The sequence below is a fragment of the Excalfactoria chinensis genome, chromosome Z (assembly GCF_039878825.1).
Source record: "Excalfactoria chinensis isolate bCotChi1 chromosome Z, bCotChi1.hap2, whole genome shotgun sequence".
In the NCBI taxonomy this organism is placed as follows: Eukaryota; Metazoa; Chordata; class Aves; order Galliformes; family Phasianidae; genus Excalfactoria; species Excalfactoria chinensis.
This window is the reverse complement of record NC_092857.1, coordinates 51,284,667-51,299,353: the sequence shown is the minus strand read 5'-3', so window position 1 is coordinate 51,299,353 and position 14,687 is coordinate 51,284,667. Positions and strand designations below refer to the sequence as shown.

The window sequence follows — 14,687 nt, the reverse complement described above, 5'->3', positions numbered from 1 at the left end:
TGCACAGCTGCTGATTTATATAAGTGGACTTCATTCTGCTAGGCAACATGATTAATATACCAGAAAAGAAAGTAAAAAGTAGGTCAGTGATGTAGGACAGTGGTTCTTCAACTTAACTCCCCTCCCTGCCTCCAACTTGAAACATTACGTTCATTCCTCAAGTTTTGGAGCACTAAATAACACTGTAAGAAGACACAGAAGGCAAGAATTATTAGACGATAAAGATCCTTGATCTTTACACAAAATTCCCATGACATCCACAGAAATTCCACAACTGCACAAAACAGAACCAGGTCTACGGCAAACAAATCTTTTGGGATTTGCTCTTCAATAAATATCACAAGAATAAGAGAGACAGTAAATGTTAATGTTTTATTTGTTTTGAACATATAAAGGTTATAACTCTCAAACAATTCTCTTAGAGCCATCTTGTGGGGAAAATATGCAATTTAAAGCCACACATATATTGTAATTAGTTTTCTACCAAAAAGATCAGTGCTCAGTATGTCATCCCCTTTTTCTTTTAAAAAAATAAAAGTCTCAGTCACAATGTAAACTTTATTATTATTTAAACCACTGGAGCACAAAAGAAGTGCCTTTATGAGCAATCGTGTTAAATGGTTTGAGATAGAAAATATACCTTATATCAATAAGTTACAGACACTATTTTGCTGAAGTATGCTTTCAGATCAAATTCCATTCAGTCTCCACTCAGCTGTAGACTACAAAAATAAACACAAACTTAGAGAAGCTAAGGTTTGTTTCAAAGCTTGCTTTGTCAAATAATCAATAGAATTATTAAATCTAACCAAAACAAGGTAAAACAAAAATCAAAAACAATAACAAACATAACCATCTAAACACAATAGTAGATTCAGCAGTCCAAGTTGAAAAGCTTTTGTTCTTTAAATCCTTAGCACTGCCAAAATACTTAAATTTATGGTAATCTTAATGATTTTATGTCAGTTGTTTGTAAAGATCTCATTAAATGGCAGGCTTCTATATGTGTAAATGGTACAGAGTCTGGCATTTAATTGCAGGGCAATCACAAATTGTCGTGCAAGCTTCAGCAAACTAAAGCAATCAAATATCAGAAGTTGTTTGATCTATGCATCTTGTTTACTAAGTAAAGCATTTATATTTTATCCTAATGAACAAATTCGCACATGTATTCCAGGCAGCTTAGTCCTCTCTAATTTATGTCCTATTAAAATATTTCATTTACATAGAACATGAAAGCATATCACAATACATTTATCCAACATGTATTTATCTTCTACTAATACAAAAGTAAAACAGTATCACAGAATATTTCAACAAAGTGCACAATCAAGAAGTTTCACAGAAGTATGCACTTTATTCTGAGCTGTTACAATCAGTGTATAGGATAACAGGCACCTCTCTTAATTTTTGTTTTCTTAAATTAAGTACTGAAGTCTGACAACAAAGGGTCCCATGGTACCATAAGCCTCTGACAGCTGTGACTGAACAGAACATAGTGGCACCCAGAAACATAACCAGACAATTTTTGCTAAGGCAAGCACAAGTATTTCAATTTTTAATTTTACACTTCTGCCAAAGTTAGTGTGAAAGAACGTGTATGTGTGCGCTTGAGCTTTCCACCATCCTCAAAGACGGCAAGGACATTTACTTCCTCCACATGCTCTTTAAACTTTGGAAAGGAGGCCTGACTCGGGGGCACTTGCCTTAATGAGATTTTGGATTTCTTTGAATTTTGGGTGCTCTTTATCAGCTACCAGCTGCAGCAGAATAGCTTCACTAGTAGTAACTATGATTCCAGTACGAGCAAGACGCTGAAACAAAAAAGAGGAGGGGGGAAAAAAAATGTAAGATCCTGGAAGCATGAAGAAGTATACACTGCGTGAAAGAGATGGATGTTATTTTTAAATCTACCATTAACAAAGGTATTGCTGGCTGAATCCTAGAACTTCCTAACAATGCCATTTGTAACACTGGAATAGATATTGACTATTGTTAGACTTGGGAAAAATGCTGTACTGTGTTACAGATAAGGCTTCCAAGTTGGACTGGATTTTTTCCCCAAGATTTAAAACTCTCTCTTCTATTAACATCCCCATCCCTTTTGCACTTGAGCAGATAGCTTCCTTAACTCTCACACAGACTTGAAAGACTTAGGAGAAAAGAATTGGGAAAGCGGAAAATATCTAAATCAAAGCAAAAAGAATTAAGCAACAAATATAACTGTAGCAATTCTTCTTTCTGATCTTGTTACATGCTAGTATTTTGGTCTTCGGGCTACACAGCACACTCACACTAACAACCCCCAGAGACAGAGAGAAAAGCTTTTCAACAGAACACATACATCATACTGGTACAAAAGTAGTTGGTTTTAATTGACATCTTATTACAGCTTACTAACTCCCAAGTTAATTCTGAAAGACTACAGAACAAAAAGCATAGCTGCATAAAAAGCACAACTGAAAGAAGTCTGCTAGATCTTTTACACGTGCTAAACAGAGCAATTACTTGTGCAGTCCAAGCCATATGACATACTGCAAAGTTTTCATACTTTTACAACTGTGCTTGTTGCCTGTATAGCAGAGTTATCTGTATGTAAAGGCTGCCCACCTTTACTTAAGGTGGGTACCCGCATTAAGTCTCCCAGCAATAGAACATATGCTTTGGCAGTAAAACCCCTTCTGGATCCATCTTTCTGTCAATCACACTGTTCCCAGCTGTATGTGCCATCAAATCTAATGCACCTACAAGGTCCTGAATTAACCAAGAGAGTGTAAAAGGTAAAAAGTGTTTTCAGTCCAGTTACTACTATAATTATGAAAGAGATGCTCCAAACTTTTTAGAGAAGATATAGATCATTGCAATTCGGTTGTTTATGCTATAAAGTAATTGATGAGAAAAATTACTAATTTAGGGGACCACTAAAGCATGACTGATCTTCAAGGAAAGAAAATGCTTTCTTAGATCACTGCCTTCCAGAAAAAAGAAACAAGCGTACATTCATCTATACCAAAAGAATAAATTAGAACAGATGAAGAAAAGTAAAGACTCAGCTATCTTAATCCAAGACCAAATGGTGACACAAGGCTTTAGCAGCAGACAGGGCAGAGATCAAGAACGGCCACAACCTTGACCAGCTGGGATGAATTATTTTAGCAAGTTCTCATGAAAAGACAACCCAAGACTCATTAATTAAAAGACTCCGATGAGCAACTGTCAGCTGCACATTAAGACTAAAGCAGGATTACTCAATGATTTGGTATTTTACCAACTTTCTGAAGAAGCACAAATCCATGGTCAGTCAGAATCACTGACATTCTCCCTGTCTGCATCTCCTTTCTCCTGGTCTCCCGCTTCTTGACGTACTCACATTTTGTTTATTCTAGCCCACAGCCCCTAGTTCTACAGTACAAAGAAAACAGCATTGGTAGAAACACACAGGGAGAAGGATTCCCCAGATCATACTGCAGTGCTGACCGCTTCATGGCCCACAGCAAAACATTTTTCTTTGTAAGAAATTTTTGAAAGAACTTACTAAAAATTTCCTTAGTACTCATCAGTTTTCTTGAATTTCAGTTTTTGCAAGTTTTGCAGTTTTGAGATGATCAATGCCTTTTTGACTAGAAAGAAAAGCAAAGCTAACTGCTGAGTAATTCAGTCTGAACCAAATTCAACGCTTGCACACACAGTGTAAGTGATAAATAAATGTACAAAGACACATAAAACATGGCAAACAGGCTCCAGTGTCAGTTTTGTTTGCTTCATCTACTACTGCTATCATCACAATACGACATTCGCTTAGGAACACCCTGATTTCACTCTTACACTGTGTGTCATTATGAAGTATTTGACAGATGACATTTAAGCTTCTGCTTAATTCAAGTTTATGAGAAACAGGAGAAATTACAACTCCTCTTCAACTCTATAAAAAGGAGTATAAAATAGTAGTTATTACTAGCTTCAGTTTCTGAATAAACATAAACATAAGGGTCCAGGGCAAAACCTGCAATGTTTAATGTACATATCAGTTTTTGACCTTCAGCAATGATGCCTGTAGGGAAGTTAGAGCACACCATAGAAGCACCATTTGCACAAATTTACTACCACATAGTTGTACCTGCTTTAAACTATCTTGTTAGATTTATCTCCACTTTCTCAAAATATATGTTAAACAACTAAATCTCTGACTAAGCCACATGAAGGGGGAAAGAAAGTCCTTACTATAATCACAGTCCTGAGATTAAGCTTTAATTTGCAGTGATGAAGAAGAACAGAGGGGGGGACAGACAAGGATGAGTTTTGAACAGAAACACTTATTATACTCCATTTCATGGATTTTCAACAGCAGAACAAATACTGTTTGGAACAGCAAAAATGAAAGCTCCGTGGTACTTTTATTCTGCTGTAATGATAATATTCCTTAACAAAATGTCAAGAAATGCAAATGATTATACAGAGAAACCCATACTTTATGAAACAGTCGCTTTTCTAATCCCAATATCCCAAAATGGGTTCTACATATTACACCAAAATTTACACCAAAAAAAAAGAAAAAAAAATTCTTCTCTACTGTGGAACTGTTCTGAAAATCACAGCCTCTTCCTCTTCTTAGGCCTACATCTGATTACAGCCAACTGCCCTGATAAATTCCTTGCCATCAAAAAACAAATACAGAAACACATACAAATCCAAGGGGTAAAAATTCTTAATTAAGAGACATTACCTCAAGAGCAAACATTCTGTCCATCATACTTCTTGATGAGGTGGCATCAGCTACAATGTGAACTTCCAGACCTCTGCCAATTAATTCCAGTGCTGTTTGCTGGATGCAGACATGAGTCTATAAGAGAGGAAAAAAAAGCCAAAAAAAAAAAAAAAAAAAGAATAAATCACTACTACATCATGCACTACATTACTTGTATAGTATGGTGCCAAATTAAATTACATAATTAATCAGGGTTCAAACAAATAAGTATTTTTCTGTACATTACATTACTGGAGAACTGGGTTTTAAAATGTGTTTTTTAAAATGCCAACTAAGTTAAGCTTAAAAACATCTGTTTTCAAATTTTATGAGATAGTACCATAGAGAAAAAGGACTATTTATTTCATAGAAGATATATGAGTTCTACAGTCTAAGCAAAATAAATAGACCTTTTTTAATTACAGAAAGCAATGCTACAACTATCGTAGGCCAACAGATAATGGCATAGAACAGTACAAGAATGGCAAGGCACATACTTCTACTCCAAACAGGACAACACTGCGGACTCCAGGAATCTCTGCTAATGCAGCTTCAACTTCTGGCAAAACCATTGAAAATTTTGTTTTGGGAAGCACAAGTTTAGCTCCTGTTAAATCAATTTCTTGTACAGTGCTGCCAAGGCCTTTGGGATACTGTTCAGTTACAATGACTGGAATTCCTAAGAGTCGTGCACCTTGGAGCTGTAAGGGGATGGAAGGGGACAAAAAGAAATTATTAAGGAATGACAAGAGCAAAGAAACAGTTATTATTTGAAACTGAATAATCTGTAAGCTAGCTATACATAGCAATTTAAATATGTCATCAAAACATACTACAATGGAAGACAACCAACATACCAGCCGTTGACCTACGCTGATGATATCACCAAAGTATTTGATGGCAGGACGGAATCTCTCTTGCATATCACAGCAGAAAAACACAGTGCTTGATGGTGTCAGGTTGCCTAAAGTAGTCATCTGAAAAAGAACGTAATGATTTTAATGCTAGTGAGGACCTTTTTGAAGAAGCAGCAGAATAAGAAGTCTGGAAAGCTTCATTCATGGCATCTCCCAGGTGTCCTAGAACACCAGCAGACCTTGGAGCACAAAGTGTCCATGCACTCTTGATGTAGTTTTTGTTTGCTGTAACTGAACCATTGCAAGAACTATTTTCCCTGAGCAGGGTTCCATAAAACCTGGCCTCATGCTCTCGTAAAGCTTCTGTGCATCGACTCAAGCACTGCGGGGGCTAGCTGACTGGCCTTATTGGAGCTTACCCATCACTCAAGCACTATGTAACTTGGTCCTCTGCTCTTGCAGAGCATCTTTCCCTAAATCAGAGTGCTGCTGTGCCTGCACATTTGGTCCTGAAAGGGAATTTTCTATCACCATCACTCCTCATGCAATGACTTTGCAAAGCCTCCTTACCCTGACTCATGCATCATGACACTTGGCCCTTTACTCTTGCAGCGTTAATAAGCCTTGACTCAAGCCCCATTGGTCCTGAAGGAGCTGCGCTTGCTCATCCTGGAAAAGAGAAAGCTGAGGGGAGACCCCATTGCAGCCTTCCATTACTTGTAGCAAGCTTATAAACAGAAGGAAAAAAAAAAAAAAAAAAAAAAAAAAACAAAAAAAAAAACAAACTTTTCTTAAGAGTATATAGTGATAGGACAAAGGGAAATTGTCTGAGGAAGAATAAGCTTATTGCTCTCTTAGAGAAAGTGACTGCAGTGAGAGCAGGTTTGGTCTCTTCTCACTGGCGACAGGACAAGGGAAAATGGCTTCAAGTTGCATCAGGGAAGGTTTAATTTGGATATCAAGACGAACTTCTTTACAGAAAGCATTGTTAAGCACTGGAACAGGCTCCCCAGGGAGGTGGCTGAGTCACCACCACTGAACATGTTTAAAAACCATCCAGCAGTGGTGCTCAGAGACATGATTTAGCAGTGAGTTGTTAGAGTTACAACAGCATGGTTAGACTGTGGTTGACTTATCTTGAAGGTCTTTTCCAACCTGAGCAATTCTATCACTGTATGATTCTAAACTAGAGGAGAGGAGATATAGATTACATGTCAGGGGGAAGGTTTGGTGTTTTTTTTACTAAGGAGCAGTGAGGTGCTGGAACAAGTTGCCCACAGAGGTTGTGGATGGCCCATCCCTGGAAATGTCTAAAGTCAGGTTGAATGGAGCTCTGAGCATTCTGACCTAGTAGTTGATCTAGTGGTTGGCAAACCCACAGGGGGGGGTTGGAACTTCATGACCCCTGGGATCCTTTCCAACACAAACCATTCTATGATACTTTGATTCAAAGCAGAAGGAGAAAGGTTGTTCCAGTCTGATTTTAATATACTTCTAAAATTAATGTAAGTGATACTGAGCAGTACAGTATAGGTACAAACAGGTAATCAGGATTTTATTACATGGGAGACAAGCCAGTCTAAATGCACATGGAAAATTCTAAGCTCTGTAAAGGGCTGGAAGAACACATTGATTAAAGTGTTGAGAAAAAAAAAAAAAACACAGCCCAAAACCCTATCAGCAACAGGAGTACATTCCTAGAATTCATTTTTATCTCTCCATCTCTTAGAGCTGACACAAAATTAGGATAAATTAAAGATTAAAAAAAAAAAAAAAAGAAAAAAAAAAAAGAAAAAGACTTCCACTTTCCACTTTATACATGCTTCAAACAGCACACATATACATAGTTGCATCATGCAGTCAATTTCTTTTGTCTACAAGATCTTCTAGCAGAAAGTTGATGAAAGACAAAAGGCTAAAATGAAAGCAGAGAAGGCTGACAGTATTACTGCCAGAAAATGCACTGACTAAATATTAATGATAAAAATAATATTCTAGACCTTCCCTTGAGCAGGAATCAGAGTCCAAAGGAAGTGAGATTTAAAAAGTATTAATAAAAAAAATCACAGAGTTGAAGACAGCATTTTCGCACAGTTTAAAAGAGTGCTTTTTATTTGTATGAAATTACTTGCATTGCCTGCAGAAGCAAGAGATAAAGCTCCAGCTGAAGACTGAAAAAAAAAAAAAAAAAAAAAAAAAAAAAAAGCAACTACACACTACTCTTAATTACAAGACAACCCAAGAGAAATTACATCCATTCAGGAGCTTTTCAGAAGACTTAAATCAAACTGAATGAGTGCTCCCGGCAAGTACCCATTAATTTTATGCACTTCACTTTCTGCAACGTGAGATTCAGACATTTTAAGCTAAAATAAAATTACAAAGCCGGTAAAACACAATATTTCAAAAGAAAAGAGAATCACGAATTCTTAAATATTACTCTCAAATCTTTCAACAATTTGTCTTACATTCCTTAAGCAAATCAATTTGATCTCAAAGACCACAAAACTAGAAAGGAAACCATGCTCACTCACATGAAATGGCTTGTTTAAATTGCTGTGAAAATTATTTCCATGTTAGAAATGTAAAAAGTAAATTCCCACACCTCACAGTCTGTGTGCCAACTGCTCTCAAAGCATCAAACACCCATTAAAAAAGGAGAGCAAAGCAACAACACAAACACGTTACTTCAGACAGTGGAATCTCCATTCTTAGATGTTTTCAGCAGTCAGGAAGGGAAAACAACAGCCAACTTGACTTTGCACATGCGTTAGGTAAAGTGGCTACTAGACACCTCTACTAAATTCTTCTGCAGTTCTACACAGTGAGGCATCACTGCCCTCAGAAGAGGAACAAATGTGAGCCAACAAGAAAAGCCAACAAGAAGTTGGTGAGTCTACCTTTATAGAAGAATCAAGTACACCAAAATATTCTTCATGAACAGGTATTCCACTTGGTGCATTTTAAAAAACGGTGACACAATTTACAGAGTTCCTATACATTCCAACCCACAGCTCTGCTATTTTCACTTTGCAACATTTTCCTCACCTGCAGCTCCTTTGTTACGACACAAGAGCATTATTTCAAATTCTGTCCACAGTGAATTTGAAGAGCAAGAGTATTGCCTTCATCTTTAGTATATACAGCTATGCACAAACACTACTACCATACCTCACTTCAGCCAGCCAACATTGCCGTAACAATACCACTTTGTCACACTTCTACTCAGTACTATGAAGTCTTCAGAGAAAACTGGTCAATTCACAGGCCCTGCAGGCTCCATTCAACTATTTTCCAGTATGCTATTTGCTCTTTCCATGACTGACAATATTTAAGACTCCGGAGATCCCATTTAACCTCAAAATCATTACTTGAGCTCTCCCTCATCTTTTATTTGTGTGACTGATTGTTTCTACTTTAGGGCAACACTTTCTTGATTCCATTTTCAACTGCACCACGTTACACTTATCCAACTTTTCATGAAAATCCGTATTTGTATTTTCTCAGATACCTACAGCTTCCCCCAGCTTGGAATCTACTGTAAGAATAGCATTTTTCCAAAGTATGACTTAATATTTGCAAACATAGGACTCGGAATAGATCTTACAGCACTCAATTCATTATTTGTCTTATTTGACACTGAAGCACTGAAAACAAATAAGTCCCTTTCCAGACAGCATTCATTTTAGACTTCCGTTGAATCCCATGTTTTTACAGCAAATACCACAAGCAGCAGGTCTTCTATGTACTTTCTTTTATTATCAAATTGGTTTGATGCAACAATTTCTGTACTTCAGTTTAATACCATGGAACATGGAAGAACCCAGAAGTAGATGAAGAGTTCAAAATCAATACCTGCTGGTTTTCCTCAGAACAGGAGATTTGTAAAGACAAGAGAATGGCCAAAATTAGGCATTCTCTGTCAAAATCCACAACAAGTAAAATATCTCCTAATGCCTCTAAGCAGTCTTTTTTGTTTGTTTGGGGTTTTTTTGGAGGGAGGAGGGCAGAAGGAAGGGAACATAAAGAGAGGTATGTAAGCTCTTGCATTTGTTTCATTTCACTTCTTTTATTTATCAGGGCCTTCTTCTTTCTGGCTGGAAGTTACCCACCTCAAAATAAGAATTAGTATGTCAGATAACCTGACATAACATAACATGATAACATAACCTGATGCAGTTCTTTTACCCAGCTAGAGAAAGTCATCTCTAGGACCATATCCAGACCAGGATTTAAAGGTATGCTGCCAGAGGTTACACACAGCTTCAAATCCTATTCCAGAAAAGGGCTGGGTGTTTTTATCTATTCATAAATAGAATATATATTCATATACAGATGATAGATATTCATATATATCATACTTATCTATTTCATCTCTGCAGATGATTATTAATCATATGAAGTGTGACTATGATGAAGGATTGCAATTACAGAATCAACTTCGCAAAAATATTAACACATACTGGCTCTTTTTCTGTACTTTCCCTAACTGAGCTTAAGAGAGCCATTACACATCAAAAAATGCAATTTTCCCCTAGCACATGTAATGAATGAGAACTGAAACAGAGTCCCATGTGACATCACTTGCAAATCTCTTGCCAAGGTTGCCCACTACTGCAGCAGAATGGAGGACCCTGCAGCCACAGCACTGCAAAAACTACCTTAAAATACAACGATGAAATGAATCTCACCTACTTTAAAAGGAAAAGGTTCAGCTTTACTTTGCTGTTCCTCTTTCAAAGAGGAAACAAACTGAAGAAATTCATTTTAATGCAGTTCAATGGAAAAACTGGCTGTATGCATTCATGTCAGGAAGACATTTGTTTTATGTTAGGTGAACTGCAGCATTTGATGTGCAATAAAGCACCTAGAAGTACAGATCAGCACACCACAGTCATACAATTAAGGCAGTATAAAATTCTTCAACAAAATCTGTCAGGACCAAAATGATGGCCATGGATTAAGAATATACAAACAGTTTCAACTGGAAGAATCCTATCTCACAATTTTTCACCTAAGTTTCAAAGTGTTCCTTCTCTCTTCCTCCTCCCTCACATCCTGCAATTTAGAAGTACTGTATTTAACTGTAGCAGGACCAAAATTTAAAGCTGCACCTTTAAAAAAAAAAAAATAAAAATTGGAACTAAACACAGTTTCCCTCATCACACCCACAGACCACAACCTGTTCTCTGACCAAGCTCTTCCTGGCCCTGAGAAAATGGACTCAAGCTTCAGATTTAGGGTTATTTCCCATCCAGGAGCATTTAAATATTAGGTGTGTGCAAAATAAATAAATAAAAGATTGACGGATAAAACTATTTTTATCCAAATGTATTTACTTTATGCATCCGTAACAATGAAATACCATTCTCCATACAGACTTCCCAGACAAGAAAGATACTCAAGTCACCAGTCACATCTTTCAAAAGAGCCTGAAGTGGAGGTGCTTTACACAATTATTTCAATAATAATCTTACCCATTTACACTGAACAAGTATTACTGACTGGAAGTCACCTTGAAGTTCTGACAGCAATAATGAACTCTCAGGAGTATATCTGAATGCTGCCTGGATTCCTCTATCACCTGGTCATAATGAGCATCGCTGTTTTCTCTTCTAGTATCTTTGGTTTCTCTTCTCCTCTTCCCTAAAAACGGTTACAACTTTTACAGCAAGGTTCCTCCACCCTGGGCATAAATATCTCTCTATTAAATGCTTTATAACATCTAGATTTTCTTTCACTGGCTTCTCAGTTTCTAAGCAAATACCCTCCGTACCAGCCGGCAAAGGTGAAAGAAAAAGACCCTCAACATTGCAAGCATACAACTGAGAAGCTTCAGGATAAGTAATCAAATTGAACAGCTGGCTTTTTGTAACCTCCTCTACAACACTGGATGGAAACTGGAAGTTCAAGAGCATGTTCTGTGCCAGTAAAACAGAACAAACATACCGATATGACCACAGCACAAAGGCACAAATGAAACTGGAGAAAAAACATCAGTAAAAAATGTCCCTGTACGGGTCGAGCCTTGAACCGAACTGCACAAGGATGGCTCTCAAAAAAGAGCATATGGTAATTTCTCAGCAAGATTACTCTCTCCCTCAACTGCAGAGGCAGGAAATTGGAATAGGCCAGTCAAGCATCATTCAGTGGCAGTATTTCTTGAGATATTGCACAAGGATGTCTTTCCACAAGAAAAAATAATCTTTCCAGATAGGGACACAACCACCCTAGGGCTTAAAATAAATAAATAAATAAATAAATAAAACAACCTGCATTCACAACTAAGCACATACATCTATTTATAAACATTCAAGTTAAAGTAATGAAATTAATGTCTAGAAATATGGATTTATGAATCTTAATTTTAAAACTAATATATTTCTAAACAATATCAAACAATGTCCTCCTCAGAAGACACGTTCAAAATGGTACTCTGGCCCACTGTGCAACATGCAGGTCTGACAAACCTATGTCACATGTTACTGCTGAAAAAACATCAGGAAAAAAAAACAGCAAATAATAGCAGCAATGTATGAACAGTGTAAGGAAAGAAAGCGTAACCTCACTTCTCCATCTTACACATCACGTAGAACATAAAGGTCTTAAAAAGCACAGCTCTGTGTATCAGACAGAGTGCTTCCTCAAAAGAGCTGTCTCCAGGCACCTGCTGGGGGCTTAGGGCGAGCCGACTGACATTGCTTAGGTCTCCATCTCATTCCCAGCTGCTGAAGCACATCAAGGAAACAACACTGAACTAACGCGTTTCTCATATCAACAGTTGCTACTGTCACAGAATTGTAACAGCATCAGTGAAAACAGTTAATCAATTAGACAATGTGTTTACACTGTGGTTCATCTTGGATTCAGTGAAAGCTACCTAGCTGCTGCACTCAGGCAATGATATATTCCTGCGTGTCCCAGCACTGACGTTTTACACTGAGATTTTTACAGTGACCTTTTACATACAGCTATGAATGCTCAGGCCGCATTTACAGCTTCAGTACAGCCAGAGACCTGCAAGAAGGTCTCTGCAAAGTGACAATACTATGCAGAAGAAACAGAACTATGACCCCGCAGTCCTGTTACAGCCTGAGATTACGCATGTTCTGTTTTTAAAATCCTTTCTTGACTTAACACTGCCCACACCATTCTTTGTGCGAGTTGGAGAGATGATCTGTGGCTGTTTCCTTGGCTGAAGCACCCACCCATGCCGTCTCTGACACACAAAGAAGAAAGGTTTTTAAGCTAAATACAATGAATAAGGAACAAGAAGGTGAATAATAAATGACAAAATAAGTTTTTAAATGAGTTTGATTCTTACTTTCATATCCATACACAGGGTTAAAGAAAGAAAAAATGACTTCAAAGGCATCCTTGACACACAGCCCATGCAAGCACGCCACCTTGGAAGTTTACGAGCTCTATGATTAAGCAGAGTTTGCAAGCACTGTGAGACGGATAGTTTCTGGAAGCAGGGAGAAAGCGAGCCGTGGCTCGGCTCACTGTTTAAGATATCATTTTTTCAACTTATTAGTAATTTGAGCTTGTCAAAGATGGAAGTTCTGAATTACATATTAAGAAGCACATTCTGAACTAAAACCATGTTTAAGAAAAAAATAAATAAATAAAAGTCAAATTATTTAATGTTGAAGAAAGGAAAAAAGAAACGTTGCTCCCAGTGCAACAATTACAGCATGACTGGCATGAATCTCCAGTGCGCAGAGTATGAAGTAGTCGGTATGAAACACATGTACAGGATCAGTCTGGCTGACTGACTCCTGGTTCGCAGCTGCAGAACTAGTGAGTTATGAACCCATAAGGGGATTCTTCAGTGAGAAGAAATACAGGAAACCCCATGGACCTGCAAACCCCGAAATCGAGCTCTGATAGAGCCCTATTTAAGGACAACCTTTTAGTTTCCACCTAATCGTGCTGCCACTACCTGGAGCTGGGCACACCGGCCGCCTCTTTTAAAGGAGAAGCATTTGTTGTTTCAGCCGCCGTACAGCTCTGCCGTTCGCTGTGTAAAACAAGTTCCCATTCACGGAATGCAAAACCGGGCTATCAAACCCGCGCGGCGCAGCGCGCCCGCCTCCCCGCTCAATAACACAAAACTTTCCGCAAAGAAGAACGCCAGCAGTGCCGGCTGCGCTACCGTCGGGGGGCGGCTGAGCCGTGCCCCGGGGGCTGCGGCTGTCGGACGGAACCGGCAGCACCGCGGCAGCGCTCGCTCCGCTTTTAGCCACTGCTCGGCGCGGTGCCGACTCCGGAGCCCCATCCCCGCTGCGCCGGCGGCTCCCAGCACCAGTCACCCGTGTCCGAGCGGCTGGGAGCGGGCCCGGAGGAGGCTCCGTGAGCCGAGGAGGGCGGCGATGGCAGGACGGGGCCGCCCGCCCACACCTGTGGCAGCCGTCGGGGCGGGCGAGGCTCTCACCTGGATCTGCAGCGGCACCAGGCGCACCTTGCAGCGCTCGCTGACCACGAAACCCTTGGGCAGGTCGATGTACTGGCTCCACTCCTCGGCGAACAGCTGCACCACGAACTTGCGGTGTATGTCTATCTGGTCCCCGTAGAGGCTGAGGAACTTCTGGATCAGCAGCTCGTAGCCGGCGCCGTGGGGCACGGTCGATGGCCGCGCGAAGACGGAGAAGCAGAAGAGGACGGGCACGGAGCCGCCACCCGCAGGCGAGCAGCCAGCGCCCGGAGGAGCGGCTGCCGCCGCCATCTTCAGGGGCAACCGAGCCAGCTCGCTGCGGTCCGCGCCGCCGCTCCTCCTCCTGCCGCCTCCTCCCCCCGGCAGGGCGGGCGGTGCCGGCGGCCCCCAATCCGGACGGCGGCTCCGCCCTCCTCACCGTGGGGCCGGGACCTGCACCGCTGCCCTCGGAGCGCGGTGGGTCGTTGTGGCCGGTAGGGCGCTTCGTTTAGGGCGGTCCGGGGGGTATCGAGTGTCCCTGCACTGCCGCTCCCCCCCCCCCGACGGGGCGAGCCCGGCACTGCGGCCCCGAGCTGGGGCTGGGCCAGCTGCCCCGTCCCCCGGCGGGATGTGTCGTCGGCGCGGCCCGCAGCGCGGAAGCGGGTTGAAA

The 14,687-nt window shown here is 40.1% G+C and overlaps 1 protein-coding gene across 1 annotated transcript; it reads right to left on the bottom strand.

The window, feature by feature from the left end:
- Positions 1 to 353: 353 nt before the first annotated feature.
- On the bottom strand, positions 354 to 14,410 carry ISOC1 (isochorismatase domain containing 1). The gene is made up of 5 exons (XM_072359281.1): positions 14,039 to 14,410; positions 5,602 to 5,721; positions 5,242 to 5,445; positions 4,724 to 4,840; positions 354 to 1,814 (listed from the first exon to the last, which is right to left on the bottom strand). The coding sequence occupies exons 1-5, from the start codon at positions 14,327 to 14,329 to the stop codon at positions 1,668 to 1,670; spliced, it is 879 nt and encodes a 292-aa protein (XP_072215382.1). The 5' UTR covers positions 14,330 to 14,410; the 3' UTR covers positions 354 to 1,667.
- Positions 14,411 to 14,687: the final 277 nt, after the last annotated feature.

Coding starts and splice junctions, on each gene's coding strand:
- ISOC1 (XM_072359281.1), bottom strand. CDS start 14,329: ATGGCGGCGGCAGCCGCTCCTCCGGGCGCTGGCTGCTCGCCTGCGGGT. Junction 5,446..5,601: donor TCAGCGTAGGTCAACGGCTG/GTATGTTGGTTG, acceptor ATCCCCTTACAG/CTCCAAGGTGCACGACTCTT. Junction 4,841..5,241: donor TTGTCCTGTTTGGAGTAGAA/GTATGTGCCTTG, acceptor CCTCTCTTATAG/ACTCATGTCTGCATCCAGCA.